This window comes from Candoia aspera, chromosome 2 (assembly GCF_035149785.1).
Source record: "Candoia aspera isolate rCanAsp1 chromosome 2, rCanAsp1.hap2, whole genome shotgun sequence".
Classification (NCBI taxonomy): domain Eukaryota; kingdom Metazoa; phylum Chordata; class Lepidosauria; order Squamata; family Boidae; genus Candoia; species Candoia aspera.
Genome location: NC_086154.1, coordinates 64,819,134 through 64,837,782, shown reverse-complemented (window position 1 = coordinate 64,837,782; position 18,649 = coordinate 64,819,134). Strand labels below are relative to the sequence as shown.

Genomic DNA, 18,649 nt, shown 5'->3' with positions numbered 1-18,649 from the left:
AGATATTGAACATACCCTTAGTCCTATGTGCAGGAATGCCTGACTGCCATATTGACGGTTTCAATAGACTTGACTGTGTACAAGTTTCTACAGTCTGAATCTAGAGAATACTGTAGCAGTTTTATAACTAAAATAAAATAGAATGGTGACAGCAAAATACTTGAAAATATGTGAACAGCTAGTGGGGAATATCTAAAAGCCAAAGATGGCTATTGTAGGATATAGTTCATATATCTTTCAGTTTTATTTATTTTTGTGATCCTCTTGTTTTGGGAGAAGGCAAATCTTAGGTTTCCTGAACCCTGAGCCTTGTTCTAATCTGGGACCCAAAATGTGATGAGGGGGAAAAACAACAACAACAACAAATTGATGCTTTGCAGCTTCATACCATTGCTTATGATAATTTTATTACCACTGTAACATCTGAGAAGTATATAATTTATTTTTTCTGTTTTTTTTTTTTCACAAAGTGTCCTTAAATGCTAGCTTGGAGGACACAATGCTGTTCCTATGGGTCACAGGATATGGGCATTTGGAAAAGGGATTAAAGATGGAAATACATGGGAAACTGTTCAAATTTAGGAGTATGAGTATGAGGTTATGGTTTCTGTAGTGCTTCTTAGGCAGAGTGTCCTATTCCAAGGCCAAGTGCTCAGGCTGGGTTGGACACCTTTATCCTAAACTAACCACTGTAGCCTTTCTTCAAACTGAGTAGGTGTTCCAAGTCTGTGTAATATGGTAAAGGATGGTGTGTGCATTTCATCTGTTGTGTCCTTTTCAGCCATAAGAATTATCCTTGAAGATCAGAAAGTTGATGCAAGTTCAATATGTGAATAAATATATTTCAAATAATCCAGATTCAATTCTTAATACTTAGCCATAAATGACTAGGAGGGTAGCCAATTACTAGTGGCTGAAAGTGAAGTAAGTCCAAGAAGATTGCTTTCCCTTTGGAGTTGTCATTCTAACGAACTCTTGGCCCAGGATGACTGAAATGGTCTTCTAGAGCCCATCTGTTCTGAGATGGCTTTGTCTGACCACTGCATTCTGCTTGGGGAGCTTTCTTCCCCCTAGTTCTCCCTGTCCTCAGCCAGCATAGCCAGTGGCTAATGGCCTGAGGGTGGGAAATAATAGCTCAGTAAGACCACTTTAGTGAAGGCAGTATGGCTGATATCTTGAATGGAAATGCAGCCAGCAACAGCAGCAGCAGCCCGTTAGCATTTTAGTGAGTGATTCTGCAGAGATGAACGTGGGTCTTCCTGGGAAGAGACAGTTGTGTTCTTTAGCATCTCCACCCATCTCTGCTATGTGTGTGGGCTCCCTTCCCACAATTGTTGGCATAAATATCTAGTAGAGAAAGAAGTGAGGGATGTTGGGAGATGCTATTGGAGCAGGCATTCTGTTTCAGATATTAGGAGTGGATTTGTATTATGTCAGCCACTGTGGCTACCTTTTTGTACAGACTCCCAAGTATAGGCCAGTTCGACTGTGGTGATGTTTTGAAGTATATTTTAGCTGAAGTCATCCTTTCTACATGAAGTACCTGGTGTCTGATGGGAGCTAGAACTGGGTGGTCTGTTCTGCTTGTCTTTACCTTTAGCTCAGGCAAAGTCATGCAGCTTAGTCAGCCCCAAGTCTGGCTTTAGACAGGAGTGAGGAGGAATATACAATTATTTTTTTAAAAGTCTTTTGTGCTGTAATACTAAAGTTTCTCCGGTAGTTCTGTGACTTGTAGACAACTGTCGCCTAATTATATATTTGTAAATCTCTCGGTCCTGTCAAAAATCTGCAAGAGGTTAGTACTGTGCTGGTGTTCATTTAGCTTTGACTACAAGCAAAGCCTACGGTGCCCACAGCATGGTATCTTGCCTGAAAACTACAGATAAATACACTGAGATGCTGCCTCTGACCAGTTTCATACGTTGGTATGCAGCAATACCTTAGAATTAAAGGCTGGTTTTATTTCTTGTTCTATCTCAAGGTGCCTTGATTACATGATGGTTTAAGTTTGTGCTTGCTCATTGCTCCCTTCTGCTTCTACTTGTTTAAAAACCGGGTTCCATGTCCTGAGAATCAAATGGCTCCATCACCTATAGGTCATCCGATGTCTGTCTGGACTTTATAACAAGATCAGTTGATCTTGACTGCTGGATCAGATCGGTTCCTATGAATGCTACCCTTAACCTCTACAGTTATGCAGGAAGAAGTAAAGAAACCCTACAGCAGCCATAAGATTTGACTTAAAGGCTGAAGCAGAACCCTCTATAAACACAGAGCAGGTGCATTCCTCAAAAAGGATGAAAGGGAAAAGGCTTAAGATTTAAACCCAGGACTGACAGATGTATAGAAAACTTGATTTCTATGTTCTGCATTTGGTAGATCTTCTACATAGATATGACTACTTTTAGTTTGCAGTAAACAACTAATCTAACTATCAAGTTCTTAAAGTTTCTGCTGATATCTAGTCCTGAGTATGAAGCTGAGTTTCTTTTCTGGAAAAGTAGAGATCTATAGCCATGCCTGTCCTGAAGTCTGAAGGTTGCCAATAAACCATTTTAGGAACACCAAATTGGAGTTGAAGCTTATTACTTTTCAAAAAAGAATTTATTTGTTGGGCAAATTTCTATCCTAAAAGGTTTGGGTGGTGTGCTCTGTAGAACATTCAGAGATGCTCTTTTAATCCAGACAGCAGAACACCAAATAGTCAGGATATCAAGCTTAGTTTGCATATGTGATTAGAGCATCCTGTTGAGAGATGGAAGAACCTATCTTCCAGGAATATCGAGTTTAACATCTGTCTGGTTTCTGCACTATGGGGTAGATACTAAATAAACATTGACTAGTTGCAGTACAGCAGAAGCTGTTGGCCCATTAAATCATATGCCTTAGAATTGACGGTTCATGGAATGTATGGCTGCTCTGTGCTGACTGCTTCCTTTAGCTCACTGTGAGCTTGTAACTTTTGCGTAGCTCATGTGTGCAAGTAGAAAAATGTTGTGTGAGTCACACACTGGCAAGCAGATGAAATATCTTTGGTTTCCTTATTGCAGCAATGTGTCAGAGTGGTCTTGCAACTCATGTCAGCTGTAGAAGCCCAAGCTTTTTGCGTTTATTCTGACATACCTTGCTTGGGACAACTTGCGAAGGATGATGAAGCTGGATGAATTCCATTCCTCAGGTTCCTGGCTCTGTTGATCATACCAAGTGCCCTGCTTTTTCTTGTGCCTCTCTCCTAATAAAGAGAATGTGCTGTAGTAAGGTTCTTTGAAGAGTCACCTAAAGCAACTGCCAGGATGGTGATATTGTATGGGGCATAGATGTCAGATCCCTGCCCTTGCAGAGGAGTGAGGGAATGATAGATAGATGATATGCCTGACTTATTCAGCTGTCCCAAAGCTGAATTCGGAAAACCAGGGAGGACTGCTGAGGTCAAATGGAAAACAGGATAAAAATACACCCCTTGCTGTTAAATAAGGCTGAAGCAAGGTGGGTATTTTCCAAGGAAGTTCATTGGCCAGATGGAAGGGGTGCCTCCCCCAGGTGCTGCACATGACCTTGTATGGGACATTTTCCACAATTGTCTGCTGGCCTGGGAACTGGGTACAGAACTGTTGTTCACTGAGGTTGGGATTATTGACATGTTTCTGAAGATCCTGGTTGGATTCTTAATGCGCTTGTTGAAGTCTGTTTCCAGCAGACCTATAGAGGGGGAAAGGTTACAAACTTAAGAGTTTGGCTCTATAAAGCAGAAAAAGTGTTTATTCCAGGGTTGGAAATCTAGGTAGGAAATCATGCCAGATGCTTTGAGCTGCCTAAGCCATGCAAGTCAAGCTGAACTGTAATGGTGTGAGGTTTTTTGATCGAGATGAGAGGCAGAGCACTGAAGTCCTTCCGTGAAGGCCAGCATAATCACCCTCTGGCTTTTAGGTTTCCGCCAGTTACTTTCGCTACACTTTCGCCCTCAAGACTATGGAAACAAGTTTTAGACTCCCTTCCCCCAAACTGCCCATCTGTATGATTTTGATTACTTCATATATAATTTTTGGCCAAATGTGATGTTGGCTGAACTTGATGGATGTTGTTCAGTTGCGGAAGGCTGGCCTACTTGCCTGAATGCATGTAAACAAGCACACCACGCACACGCACACCCATATGTTGAACTAGAAGATGCCCCAGTACTAGTATTCCTGGAGTGCTTGTGGATGTGTGTTCCTATGGCATATCTGTAGAATGCAAACACCAGTGTCTGAAAGCAGCATCAAATAAGAGCAGTAAAGCTGAGTTTCACTAAGCATGTGCAATTTTTAAAAAAACAGCATATCACATTGACCCTCCTTGCTTAGAAGTTAGTGACAGTATGATAGCAGTTGGCTCCACAACACCTGTCCAGCAGGAGAGCTAGATATTTGCACTGAGAGCCAGTTTTGGTGTTTGACTCTTCTTTTTAGCTTAGCTGCAGCAAGCAGGTATGGAAAGCCCCACGTGAAGGTCGTCACATTTGGGAAGGGCAGGGAAGAAGCATGAAATGCAGAAAGTTGCAAAAGAACAGCCAGAGGGTGGAGAGTGAAGGAAGGAAGCTGAAGGCCAGGTGCTGTTTGATGCAGCTGACTTCAGGACTGAAACCTCAACCCAGGCAGGAAACAGGGAAGTGCTGGCTTATAGAAGGAACAGGGACCTGCCTGCTTTCCCTGGAGTGGAGATAATGGGGCCTCATCAACCCTCTATGCCTGGGAATAGACTGCCTGTCCACAGGGCAGGCACTGGAGCTTTGAACTTCCTGCCCAGCCTGATTAAGTATACAGCCAAAGAGCAGGGCAGTTTGTAGACTTATTTGGTCTGTGAAGAAGGAAGGAAGTGGGGAGGAGGGAGCGAATCCAACTTTGCCAGAAAATGGAAGGTTAGTGCATTCTTTGACAAGCGCTTGTTGCCCAGCTTCAGGTCTTGTGATCTTTCTGGGGTTCCGGGCTCTTTCCTTGCCCTTCAACACGTGGGATGGTGGAACTGTATGCACTGCTTGTCCTTTAAAGGTTCTTTCTGTGTGTATTATACGGTACAGTACTATGCTGTGGGAGTGGGGGGGTGATGAATTACTGTTATTCAGGGCTGGTTTGTCTCTTCCTCTCTAGGAAGCCATTAGTATCATGGATCCTCCTGAACAACGGGTTGGTTGTTTTAATGTCTAAACCTTATCTTATGACTGTGAAGCCCTTCCCTCAGAAGGCCCAGGAAAGGGATATACTATATTCATATTAGTCACATAATGCCAATGGATACGTTCCACAATGGTTGCTCATGGTGTGGCTTGAGCACCTTAGTACTGTAGGGACTGTTACTGCTCTCATCCAATACTGCTCACATCTGAAGGGTTGAGAAAATCTGACTTGATCGCTCCATTCCTCAAAAGCGCATAAGTTTCACCTTTCTCCTACTCTTCTTTCATCAGCCCCATTAGGTAGACCAGACAAAGAAGCCCCACCTCGTTGCCCTACCAACAGATCTTGCATACCTCCATCAAGGTCATCTTCCTTACTCTCTACATCTCCATGTTTTCTGAATATTAATATTCCTGAAGTTGTTTCCTCTAACTTCACCAATTCCTGGTTTTATAGAGCATTCTTTCCTGGTGTGGCATCCTGTGGATTGTGTTGGCTTTCCAACTTCCCAAATTTCTACATTTTAATCAAAATTCCTGGAGTTGTAGTTAAACATATCTGGAGACTGCCATTTTGGGAAAGGCTGGTATGGAGTAACCCTTGGAATATAAAAGTTTGGCTCAGCCACTTCTGTCATTACCCCCTATATCACAGGAGCCTATAGTAGTGTGCATTTCTTGCAATAGTTTTTCTTTTGTGAAAATGTGAACTGACAGGGCATCTGTTTACCCTGGAGAAAAAGTTTATTCTCTGAAGAATGACCACTCTGGCCAATACCAGGGCATAACTCCTTTGCAGTTCTATTATCCATTCTCACTTTTCTGGCTGGCTAGAGCATTCTGTCCTTGGTATTGCTTGCATGTCTCTTGCGATGTCACAGTGTTAAGTGTGATATTTACAAGTTCTGGGACATTTGAATCTGTGTCAAGAAAGCGGGGCTTTACTGCTGGGCTTCCACACAGATTTGCCAGCAGGCACTTGGTCCTTTTACGTTCATCTTGAACTGGACTTAGAGGAATATTTTATTCTTTCCCAAGTACTAGGAAACCTTCATTCCAAAACTGCAGGGGTCACCACCATTTTTGAAAGTCCATATTTTGTCATGCTTTTCTGCCTCTCCAAACTTTTAAGAGGACAGTTCTGCTGAGGTGGAGAAAATGGGAGGTAGGAAACCCAGTGATTGGAAATGCTTGATTCTTATGATATAGAGACATTTCTAAACACATGGTTTCTTATTTGTGTGTTCATATCAAGTAGTTACAGCAGTTATTGGACTTCTGGTGGGGGCATGGCAGACTGAACAGCTGTGCCCACGGGCTCGGCAGGCAGAACTGACAACGTGGCAGTTTTTTCAGGCTCAGACAGGTTTTTCCTGAAGCCCAGGAGTGTTCTTCCAGAAAAAGGAAAACACCTGGAATCACCCCATCTGTCCTCCGGACGGTTGCTTGCAGCCAGAAGATCGCAAACAGCATTCGCATTTGACTGGTAAGAGCACCGGGAGGCTGGGACATCACCATTTCCAAGCCATGCTGTAGCCTTGAAGGGACACTAAGACTGGCCACCCCATTTCTAAGTCACCCAATTTATATTCCTTTTAAGTACGCGTACCCCAAGAGAGGCTTTCTACAGCAAGGAGAAGCGGGCTCTCTTGGTGCTTATTATTTTTGGAATAATTTTTTTAAAAAACATTCTTTTTAACTTTTGGACTTTGTTTTCCCTCCAAATATTAAGGAGGATTGAGAGTAAATAATTGTCTCCCTATTATTATTTTTGTACTAAATTTGAAGATATTAGCATTTTCCTACACATTGAATAGCTGTTTTGAACCTTCAGTTTTCTGCTTCTACTTTCCCTGGAGAACTGTCTGCATATCTCACTTTCACTTGTATAAACACATTCCAGAATTTTTTCATATCTTCGACTTTTGCTGGTTAAGCTCCTAGGGGGCGCCATAATCTACTGCGTGAGAGATGGAGGATTTTAAACAGATTTTCTCTGACTTCCACCAAGATTTTAAACAGTTTTTTTTTATTCCTACCAAGTTTTTATGCACGACATTCAGGACATTGTGGAAAATATGAGGTCTAAAATGTGTCATCTGGCTGGGGATGTCATGGATGAAATTGAGGAATTTAACAGTGACAGAATGTCCTGGCCAACTAGACTAGACACAGAAGAGGTGCAATAAAGTTCTTTATTTGCAGTTTGTTAAACACATTAACTCAAAGGGATAAGGAATAGGCTATTTCCCAAGTCAGTAAGATGGCAGGCAAGGTGAAGCAGGGCTGGACTGGGAAGCTGGGAATAGCACAGCAGCAGGGCAAGACAAGCAGGGCTGAACTGGAAGGCTGGAATCAGCAGCAAGGCAAAGCGAAAACAGGCTGGACTGGAAGGCTAGAAACACTGAGTAGCAAGGCAAGACTTAGAGGCAAGGTTGAGCTCGATAGCAAGGCAGGGCTCTGAGGCAAGGCTGGACCTGGTAGCAAGACAGGTCTCTGAGGCAGGGCAGAGCTCGGTAGCAAGGCAAGGCTCTGAGGCAAACAGTGGTGCGGCAGCTGGGCAGGCAGCAGAGGCAGGAGGCTCGGAGTCAGCAGACAAGGTAAGGAGGTCAGCTGAGGTGGCGCGTTCCAAGAACAAGGCAGGGAGAAGAGAACGGTTGTCTCCAACAACTGGCTCTGGCTTCTGGCACTCTTTATATCTTTGTCTTTCCTGCCTTTTTTGTGCAGGAGCCAATCCCTTCTCTTGCTGCTCAGCCCGCCTTTCCAGCCTCCTTTCTCACACACCAATAGGTGGTGAATCTGCCTCCTGTCTGTCCTCAGTCGGTGGCTCTGGATCTTGCTGCTCAAGGCTTTCTCTCACTTTTTCTGTGATTGGCTGATCCTCCTCAGACTCAGTCTCCATCCTGACACAGAAATGTTACTTCTAAGAGTGAGATCGGGATTTCTGTTGAAATGCTGGATGAAGATTGGATAGTCAAGTTGGAGAAATTTAAGGGAGAGAGTGAGTTGCAAGCCACAAATGAAATTGATCCACACCATGGAAAAGAAGGGGTTATTATGTATGGGAGGTCTCCTGAAGAGAAGTTGGAGTTTCTGAGGGGGGCAGTTGGGCTGTTCGATTTTTTAAAGAAAAAAGCTCTGTGCCATTGTAGGGATATGTAAATGCTCTGGTTTATTTTGAAGTGGGATAAGGGTTTAAGAATATTTATCTGGACTGCTTTTAGGGTTTGGCTGATTTCATTTATCTTTAACAATTTCGATTAAGACTATTAAGGTATAATAAAAAAATTATTTGGGTGGTTTTAGGTTTAATATGATTAAGATTATTAAAATTGTTGTATTAAGTACAATGGCAGACAATGTATATATATTTTTAGTTTGATCTTTATTATAGTAGATAGAAATGTATAGAATAGTAGGAAGGAAATAATTAAATGTTATCTTTGGGGGGGAGTCGATTAGGTTTATATAAATTTTTCTTTTTTTCTTTTAATATAAGGGGAGGGAGTAACTGTATTTAGTGATTTTTACAATGTGCCAATGGAATGATTTATAGAAATAATGTGATTTTGGTTCAATATAGAGTAAGGGATTGATTATGGAAATTTGTGTATATCCTTGCTGTTAAAAGTCGGAGGTCACCTCTTTTTGTAACTTTGAAAAAAATTTCTCTTGTGTTTCCACTTTTTTTAGTTTTTTCTCTTTCTTTCTTTATAGTTTTTTGTTTTCCTGTAGCTTTTATCTTTGCTTGAAACTTAATAAAATTCTTACTAAAAAAAAGTAGTTACAGCAGTTATTGAGCCCTATCTAGGAGAGTTGCTGAGAAACATGGTTGCGTGACTCTTTAGAGTAACTATCCATGGAAATACTGGTGATGTCATTGAGAACTTGGTAGGATGTTCAAGGCAAACCCAGCTTCTTCCAGAAAGAGCCGGCATTTGCATGAAGGAGATGGGGGAATAACCTGTCAGGAAACTCGTGGTAGACTCCATTTGTATACACGTTATCACAATCTTTTCCTATAACCTCTGCTGCTGTAGCCTGAGTTGAATGCAGGAACTGTTACTGGCTTGAGGATGAAAGAGTAGTAAAAATGGATGGTAGCAGGGAGTGAGTATTGAACCTTTGAACCTCAGGAGAGTGAACCTTTGCATTCTTTTCAACCTACCCAGCAGCGGACACTCTAAGTACTAGTGTTAATAGAGGGGGGGAAAGTGCACATCACACATTCTGCTTCTAGATGTTCCTCCCACTCCTGCTGAGCATTTAAAGACTTCTGGAGCAACCTCCTCCTCCCTAGTGGAAGGCTATAGAGGAAGGAGGAGCATGAACATCTTTTCTGTGCCAGCTGATGTACTCCTTTCCATTTTTAATGGGAGCAGGGAGGTGGGGGTAAGTGCCGGTCTACGGGACTCAGCACATACTAGGCCATGCTGATTCCAGGCCTATTTTGGGAAACCAAGTGATTTCCAGACAAACTCTCCTGGCTATAAACCGGCCCAAGGAGTTTCCAAATGGAACTGGTCTGTGCAGATGGCAGTATCTATGATCTCTAGCTTAGTTTCCTGTTGATCACTGTTATACATTGCATGGGTGACTGTCACGTCTCAGACCTGGCAAAATGGCGCAATAGCAGTCCTGCTATCCTCTACCTCGGCTGCTGCTTGGGGCCCTTGTAGCAGGAACTTAGAGTTAATGGTTCCCTGCCCCCAGGGTGGGTATTGCATTGCCGCTGATGAGCTAATGTCTCTGTTTGCTGACAGGGGGAGATAAATTAGATGCTGGGAGAGGTGAACACTGTGGAGAGGTGGGCTGACTGCAGCCCCCTCCATTTTACAGAGCAGATGTAAGGGCTTTAGGAATTCTTGTGGCTTGGTTGCTCTGAGAAGCATGAGTGTGACCGCATGGATTGCATTACAAGAAAGGTGTTGATTCATTCCATTGCCCTGTTCTCTCTGCAAGTCTGGTGATGCTCTGAAGGTGCTGGAGTCCATTCCTCCCTCCTTTCTGGAAAAGGCCTCAGGATGAATCAGGCAGGAAGAACAGTTCAGTGGGTTCCTCTAAATTGTCTCCTGTTCTTCTTCAAAGATGGATGAACACTGGCTGTGTATGTGTAAGTGAGAATTTTCTTAGTAGAATGGGATTGGGGTAGGAAAGAAGGACGCAAAGGAGTACTTAGGCAGCTGATCAACTCACTGTACATCTGAACTGGCCTATGAGGGAGAAAGCAGGAGAGAGACTACAAAATAGTTGTTTCTAACTGGAGGTCTGCTGGCCCCATGTTAATTTAATGCCTCATGGTTTACGAGAAAATGTATGATTGAGTGTGGGGTGCATATTGGCAATTCCTATTCCACAACTCTGAATGAATTTGTTAAAATGGTGGTTAGATTATCAGTATAAGTAGAATTAATGTGAAATCATTTTAGTACTCAGTTCTGGAGACTGGAGGTAGAATAAGGAAAGAGGAATGAAGGTCCCTGATCCTTCTCTGGTTGAGCTATCTGAAATTTCTCCTTTAAGCTGTGCTAGGGTTAAGCAATGGACAAGTGGCTCTGATAAATCTGTTTTACTGCAGGTCATAGTTTCTCAGTTTGAAGAAGATAGGCAAGCTATGTGTAGTTGTAGTCTCCAGGATATGTCCAGATAATTGATGAATGTGTGCACCAATCCAAAAATAACCTTTATATAGTTTTCCTCCATTTTGGTTCCATTAACAGACAAAGTGCCTTTCATACCTTTAAAATGTGTGTCTGTGTGTGTGAGGTGTTGGCGGGGAGACTGTAAGTTCCAGCACTGTAAAAAGTTAGTATGCACTACTCCTACGTACCTTGTTCCCTCCACATATGTTAAACTTTATTTCCATAATTCCTAGCCAGGATGATTTTTGGCCATGATGCCTGGGAATTATTGATGTCTGACAATCTGGAAGGCATTTGAAAGGAAAGCTGGTACAATAAAAGAGAAGCAGTCAGTTTTCATGACTGAGAGCTGCTCACAAATAACAGAGGGTCTGAAAGGATCAAGGGTTGGCTATAATCTAGATTAACAGCATTGCTCAGGAGTCCCTGCAATATGTTTTACATAATACCCACAATAGTCTGGATGAGCTTCCTTGTGGGGGAAGTGAACAACATCCTTGGGATAAGAGTTGAGGACTATCTGATATCCCTGAACTACTGTAGAAAATACAAGCTTGAGAAAAATTCCATTGTAAATAATGTTCTTTGAGGAGATGGCTGGAGGAACTGAAGCTATTTTAGAGATTTTTTTAAAGGGAATGTCAGCCAACATAAAGTTGGAAGCAGTTAGATCTACATCCCATTTAGGTTATCCAGATTAACCTGGATAATTTCCCCTTGTAACCTGTTAAGTATTTTTGAGGTATGAATGAGTATGTTTGTTTTAAAACAATAGAAAACAAAACTCCTAGGAAGACCTATTAGTAGCCTGCAGGCCAGAGTCAACATCTAAAGAGCTTACAAACCAACCAAATACAAGATTAATTACATGTCAGAAAATCAAAATACATTCCCAGCCCCCATGCTGTGGTCTGAAAAATAAAATGCTCTCTGAGCATACAAAGAAATGTCATCCAAACTGTAACTAAACTATAAAAAGAAAGCTAGAAATTATAGTGTTTCCTTCAGATTTCAGAATATCCTGCCAGTCGATGCATCTGATTCTCCTCAGAAGATCTCCAGTTAAATAAATTGCAGTCTTTTACCTTCTTGGGTTGAAATTTTGGAAATATCAGGTTATGATTGTTTCTAAAGGGAAAATGTTCATTTCCTCACCAGTCTCTCTGCTCTGTAAAGTAAAGTAAAAGATTTTATCTGATCTGCGAACTCTTTTGTGTTTTAAGGCTGTAAATATTTGACTCTCAGTTGATATTTTTCAGAAGGTTCCTAGACATACCAGTTCTCGAGTTTAGTATCCAATCCACATTTGCCCTACTGTAAGGCAGAATGGGGGTTCCTCAAATACAGGTTAGCTCTCATTCGTACCAGCAGCCTTCATCAAGGTCATTAAATGCTGTTTGTCTTCCCCACCCCTTACCCCCTTTCTTTCTCAATAAGGCAGTGCAGCTTTTTTTCTTTTAAACTGTGTAGGTTATCCCATTAAAAAGACTGATTGCAACATGACAGCTAAAATACTTACTGCAGCAAGAGCTTTGCTTAGTAGAGCTTGCCTCCCTAGATTCATAGAGACCCCAGTCCAGTACAGACTTGCAATCTGGGGTTAAATGATGGTCAGACTGCAGAACCATACTGTATGCTTGTACATCTGCACATCATCTTGAGTCTTTCTCCACAGACTATTGGTAGCCCTATTTTAAAACTATCTTTGGAATGCTGTTTCTGCAACTATAATTATGCCTGATCCTTTTTGCAATAACTTAATTGAGATCCAGAATAGGTGCAGAAAAAAGATCAAACTTGTCATGAAACAGGGTCATTCTGGAAGTCTGTGGCTTATCTGGAATTTTAAGATAGACTTTAAGACTTAAGAAAGTCTTATTTATGCCATCATAAAATGACAGTGATGGGAATGTGTGGCCAGTCACAGACATCCCAGTACGCCAAAGAAAAGATGGATAAAATAAAAAGACGAGTGATTGTCCAAACACCTGAGTTGAAGATGTAAGTAGAATGCTGAGCTTCATAGCACAAAACCCACTCCTTTTGAATCCCCATTTTTTGCTTCAGCCATTTCTCAAACATGCAACCCATTTCCTGTCTCCCAATCTCCTTGAATTAATTTATTATTCCTTTTTTTTTAACCCATACTAACATGAACCAACCCCACCCCAAAGCAAACTCACACATCCCATCCTGCAGTGCATGAGAACCATGCTGAAGACCAAATGCACGTGCTTTCACCCTCTTGCCAACACGCAGCCCTATTCGTGCAGGCATGCTGTAGATGCCGCACTGAATGGTGGGATTCATTTCCACAGGATGTAACACTTAGACCACGTCATGTCAGACTGCCAGACACTCATAGACACTCATCAGCTACCCACAGTATCAGAGGCGGGGCCTGTCAAAATCAGTTGGAAAGGAGCATGAGTAGGAGAAAGCCACTGTATTGTGCTTTCTGGAATTGCCACATTTGCTGTGGTCAGAAGGGTGCCTTTTGCCTGATTCAGGAGGCTGTCCTTGTGTTCCTGTAACCAGAAGGCAGAGGGAAAGGTATTCCGTCTTCCCATGTTCAGTGCAGATGTAGCATACATTAGGGGCTCTCAACATGATCATAACCTCTTGGTGTTAGAAAACTGCAGCTGTTGGAACAGGGTTGCCATTTTTTCCTGCAGATTTCCAGTGTTCTTAAGCAAGTTTTTGAACAGACGTTCTGTAGTCACATGAACGTTTACTTATTACAATAGACAGGTGTACTTGCTTTATTTCTGCTTTTCAGGCAGGCGTTTAAGAAGTTTTGTTGGGGAGGGAAAATAACCAATCAACTAACACAGCTCTAGTTTTGAATGTCTTTCATTTGGGCTTCCAGCTGTTCACAGAGGCTTCCAAGCGTGCAGTGAGGGTGGAAGCTTGATTTTCTCAGTTGGGAGTTTGGACTGCCAATCCTGCTAGCAAAATTGCTCTTCAGAGCATCATGAGATAACCACATTTCTAAATTGTTTAGACGTAGCGTGGCTCAGGTGTACGGACGGTTGTTTTCTGAGTATGACCCTTGTCTGCATTTCTGAGAAGATAATGCCAAATACATCTAGTTAGGGTAGACAGAGGGCAGAAACAAGGGGGCTGAGGGCAGTCCAGAAATGTTTTTATTTCTTCCTCCTCCTCCTCCTGTTTTCAGATATTCTTTACTACACCAATAGTATTTTTTCAGTTCAGTACCCTTTGAGGAAATTGTGTCCCTGTACTCCAGGGTTTTTCAGCTAGGGTTCCTTGGCACCCAAGGGTTCCACAAGAGGTCACTAGGGGTTTCCTGGGAGATCATGATTTATTGAAAAAATTATTTCTAATTCAGGAACCTTCCAATTAGAGAGGTAAGTTTCATTCTTTATTTTTAGTTTAAGAACACTATTAATGCATAGATACAGGGCTTCCCATGAAACAAATATAATTTTGTAACTTCTGGCCTATATTTGAGCCTGAATGTGCAGGGGTTTCCCGAGGCCTGAAAAACATTTCAAGGGTTCCTCCAGGGTCAAAAGGTTGAGAAAGGCTGCTGTACTCTAATGTTCAGAAGCCGAGGAGTTCTGTCAACTTGTTCAGGTAGTCTTAACTGGGCTGTCCTCAAAGGACCGTGCGTGTATTTGAGCACACAGCTGCTTAATTTGGGAGTGACGCAAATAGAAGCAAAGGGAATATGAAGCCAAATACTTTATGGAGATACGTCTTGCTAGATTATAATGGCTTTCTCTCTTACCTGGCTTTAAAGCTGAATGTCACAAATAACAGCAGGTGCACCGTCTCTGCCACTTTGCTGACAAGTGACATGCTCTAATTTAAAAGCCTAAGGAGTGCACTTAGGATCAGCAGCTGGTACCTGCACAGCTGTGCTGAGGTGGTTCTGCCTGGTCTGCTGCAATCATCAGCAAGTCTAAACTCTCCCACAGGCCTTGAGTTCTTCCAAAGAATGTGCTTTATTGCTCAACCAGTGTGCATTTGTTGCTCAACTTTTTGCAATGGCTCCAGATAAGCTGACTGGTGCGAAGGCTGATAGAGAAGATGTTTGAGTTGCTGGCTGTAACTGAAGGCAGTTTATCAGGCAGGGATTAAAAATTCGGCACCTGCCAAAATCCCCAGTTCTGTAGAGGTGTTGCAGTGGTAGCAGCCTGGCTCACACTGTTTATCTCTTAGCCCGTATCTTGTACAGATTCATCCTTAATCCATGGCTATGTTGCTTTTGCTGCTTATATTGATTGCAGTTTTAGTCTTTATAAAGATCAGCTTGATACGATGTGCCCTGAAAAATTCTACAAAAACTAATGTGGTGAAACCATGACTACAACTTCCTCTTAAGGTAGGCCAGTTGCACACATTACTGCAGTGTTTCTCAACCTTGGCAACTTCAAGATGTGTGGACTTCAACTCCCAGAATTCCCCAGCCAGCAAACCTCCCCTTCTCTTTCAATCCTGGCCTGAGGCCCAGAAATCTGAATCATTTTCTTTGTGGGACTGCCAGCAGGTACTGTAGCTAGAACTGTTGCTTCATTGTGCAGTTTGCTTTTCCACTGTCCCCATTAGGCATGCCACGGAAACATGATAGAGGCTTGCCACACACTCACTACTGTACAATTTAACTTAGGATCTAGTTAAAAATAGTTTATTAAGAATCAAAGTAAGGGGCAAAAGGGGAAAAAGGAAGACAGAAGAGAGGGAAATGAAGCGGTAAGATGTTTGTTATCTTTTGCTAGGACCCTTGGAAACGAATCTGCACATTTAGCCAACCAGATGTAGCATGCAGCATGCTCAGATGTCAAAGAAAGAAAAAGGAAACTTATTCTATGTTTATTATGATTAGGCAGGATAGACCAACATGCTCTGTAAAGAAGCTGTAGGCAGGAAGGCAACCTTAGCACCCTTTGCAAATTAGGATTTGGGGTAGGAGGGTGGTGATGAAAAAGGAGATCGCTCTCTGAGCTGCCAGAAGACTCAAAGACATCAAAGGATTTTTCAGATTCTGTATTTGAAAATGTCTTTATTTCAGTGCCCTGGACAGGATGAGACTAGCTATGCGTGCTGTATGTCTTGTTTGCTTGTTTTTCATTGGATTTTTTTTCAATGAAAGAAAAAATGCTAGGCAAGACCATTCCTCCATAATAAAGGAAACGTGACAGTGAGTGCTTTTAGGCCACCTATGCTTACTTCTCGCTGGCATGTGCGCATCTAGTATGATACATGGAGATGGAGGTATTGTATAGCTGGGCCTGGCATTGACAGTACGGTAAAATTTAAGTTTAGGAGAGACAACTTGATTATTAGCAAATCCTTGGACTATTTGAGTTGTAAAGGATATTTTTTTACTGTTAGTGATTTTTTCTTCTTGCTGACAGCAAAGATAGCATCAATCCAGCTTGCTTGTATACTTTGGTCTTGTAGGAGTAGCTCTAGAGTTTCATGAACAGGAAGACAGGGCTGATAGCAGAAGCATTTTGGGTTTAGCTTATTACAAAATCATCTGCTCCTCAAAACTTAAAGGATGTGTCCGAAGGTAGAAAGCTGTCTTCTGGTGGTAAAGAAAATACGTGTTGTGTAGTGAACATAATACCGTTTTGTAAGTGCATATTTTGACTCCTTTTCTTCTGAGAGGGCTCAGACAACCACTTTGAAATGTCCCTCTGAGATTGGGGAAGCTGAGAAATAGGACTTAGCAAAGGCTACCCAGCGTGAGTCCTTTTGCCCGCTCCATCACACGGCTTCCAAGCACCATTACCTATTTAGAAACCTCTTTGTGCATGCACAATTTTACTACACATGTTATTTAGCAAAAAGCATAAGGGCATAGAGAAGAACAAGAGTTGTGTCTGATTCCATTTCTCCCAGCCCAGTTCCACTGAGTAAGGGATTAGCACTGGAAGGATTTTTGTGATATACAGTATTCTGTTAATGTCTTCATTTTGGGAATAACTAACTCCTCTTTTCCTTTCCTTGCAGCTCACTCCTGGGGGCAAAGCAGCCCAAGCAGGGGTTGGAGTAGGGGACTGGGTGCTAAGCATTGATGGGGAGAACACCAGCACAATGACCCACATTGAAGCCCAGAACAAGATCCGTGCCTGTGGGGACAAGCTCTCCCTCAGCTTAAGCAGGTAGGTGGCTCTCATGGTGATGCTGTAGATTTTTTTTATTTATTTGTTTTCTATCCTGCCTTTATTATTTTTATAAATAACTCAAGGCGGTGAGCATACTTCCTCCTCCTCCTATTTACCTCATAACAACAACCCTGTGAGGTGAGCTGGGCTGAGAGAGAGGGACTGGCCCAAGGTCACCCAGCCGGCTTTCATGCCTAAGGCGGGACTAGAACTCTGTCTCCTGGTTTGTACACATTGGAACGATGCCTTGGTTTGAACCAGATGTTTCTTTCATTCAGGCATAATCTGAAGTCTGTCTGGATGACATAACACTCTAAGATAGCTACTGACTTGCCAGCTTTCATCTTTGTATTTAGCATAACAAAGTGCTACCTGCTTGCATACTGACATCCTGAAGGTAAAAGCACCTGAGGCAGGCTAAGCTGATGGGAAGTGTAAGCTTCATCTTCTGCTTTTCTTTCACAAGGCTTCCTGAGCATCCTAGTCCCTGTTCAGAAACACGGGAGCTTAAACCAAAACAATAAGCGATGTGGAAAGCTTTAAATCAGAGCATCTGGATTTTTAAACTAGGACTCAGTTGTTCCTGAAATAAAGGTTTAATCACGATTTTTATTTAGCTGGTGGCTTGAATTAGTTCATGTGTTGAATTTTACCTTGTAAGCCCCTGGGAGTCTGAATGATAAAGGAACATACAAATTTAATTTTAGTAACAGTAACAATAATCACCCAAACAAAGTGGCAGCTCAGTGTTCAGAACTGTTGAGCCCTTATTGCAGAGCCTGTAGGAAAGTTTGGCTTCCCTGCATTACCAATGTGGCCCAGATCCCAGATGTGCAGTTTCTCCTGCAGAAAAGGACGTGGGATTGACGGTCTTGCAATAGCATGACTCCATGTGGATTTCAGCCAAAGTGTTCAAGCTGATTTCAGACTACACAAAGGGGATTCCTAGGTGAAAACAGGTGTGGATTTGAAATAATAAACAATTAACAAGCAAGATGGTGCTGGCTGGTATTTCCTGAAAGTTAAGAGTCGGGGAAAATGCCTGCCAAAACAGTCTTGCTTGTTAATGGTTTACTATTTCAGTTCCACACCTGTGAAGCAGATAGTGTGAAAACGTTACAGCCAAAATAAATGTGGGTCGGCCAAAATACTGCAAATAAAATTATTTCTGGATGAATGCAGTGCTCGTTGTTGGATTTTCTATAAGGATAGCTTGAAAGCTGCAACTAGTACAGAATGTAGTTAGCAAGATGAGCGTGTTATTTGTAATGAGCTTTAAAACCCTTAACGGTAAAAAAAATCAGCTTATCTTCATAACTGCAGTTATTTCTATGAACTTGGCAGGTTTTATGATAGGTGCTGGAAGCTCTGTTCTCTGGCTTATCACTGACGGCCTTCTTAAGCTGATGCCAAAATTATGAAATACTGTCCCAAGAGGCTTTCTGCTCTCAGAGGAACAGTTGAGCATCTTTTGTTGAGTGACTTTTAGGGTTTAATTTTTCTGCTGTCTTAATTCCACAGCAGCTTCATTAATTCTGTTACCAATTGGTGTGATGTTTGCTTGTTGCTGTGATTTTCCTGCATAAAAATCCTAGATAACAATATAGAATTAATAAAATATACACTATAGTATGTGTGCCATAACACATATGTGTGTTTGATAAGAACCATTGTTTTGTCATCTGGAAGAAGGGAAGAGTCACCTCCTAGGTTTT

At 42.1% G+C, this 18,649-nt stretch overlaps 1 protein-coding gene across 4 annotated transcripts in view; it reads left to right on the top strand.

Annotated features, from left to right (window-relative positions):
* Positions 1-18,649, top strand: part of PDLIM7 (PDZ and LIM domain 7) — a 50,515-nt gene that overhangs the window by 10,289 nt on the left and 21,577 nt on the right. For all 4 annotated transcript variants that reach the window (XM_063292078.1, XM_063292081.1, XM_063292080.1 and 1 more), the window contains exon 3: positions 16,780-16,931. In XM_063292078.1, coding sequence (XP_063148148.1) covers positions 16,780-16,931 — 152 coding nt within the window. The remainder of the gene's footprint in view (positions 1-16,779; positions 16,932-18,649) is intronic.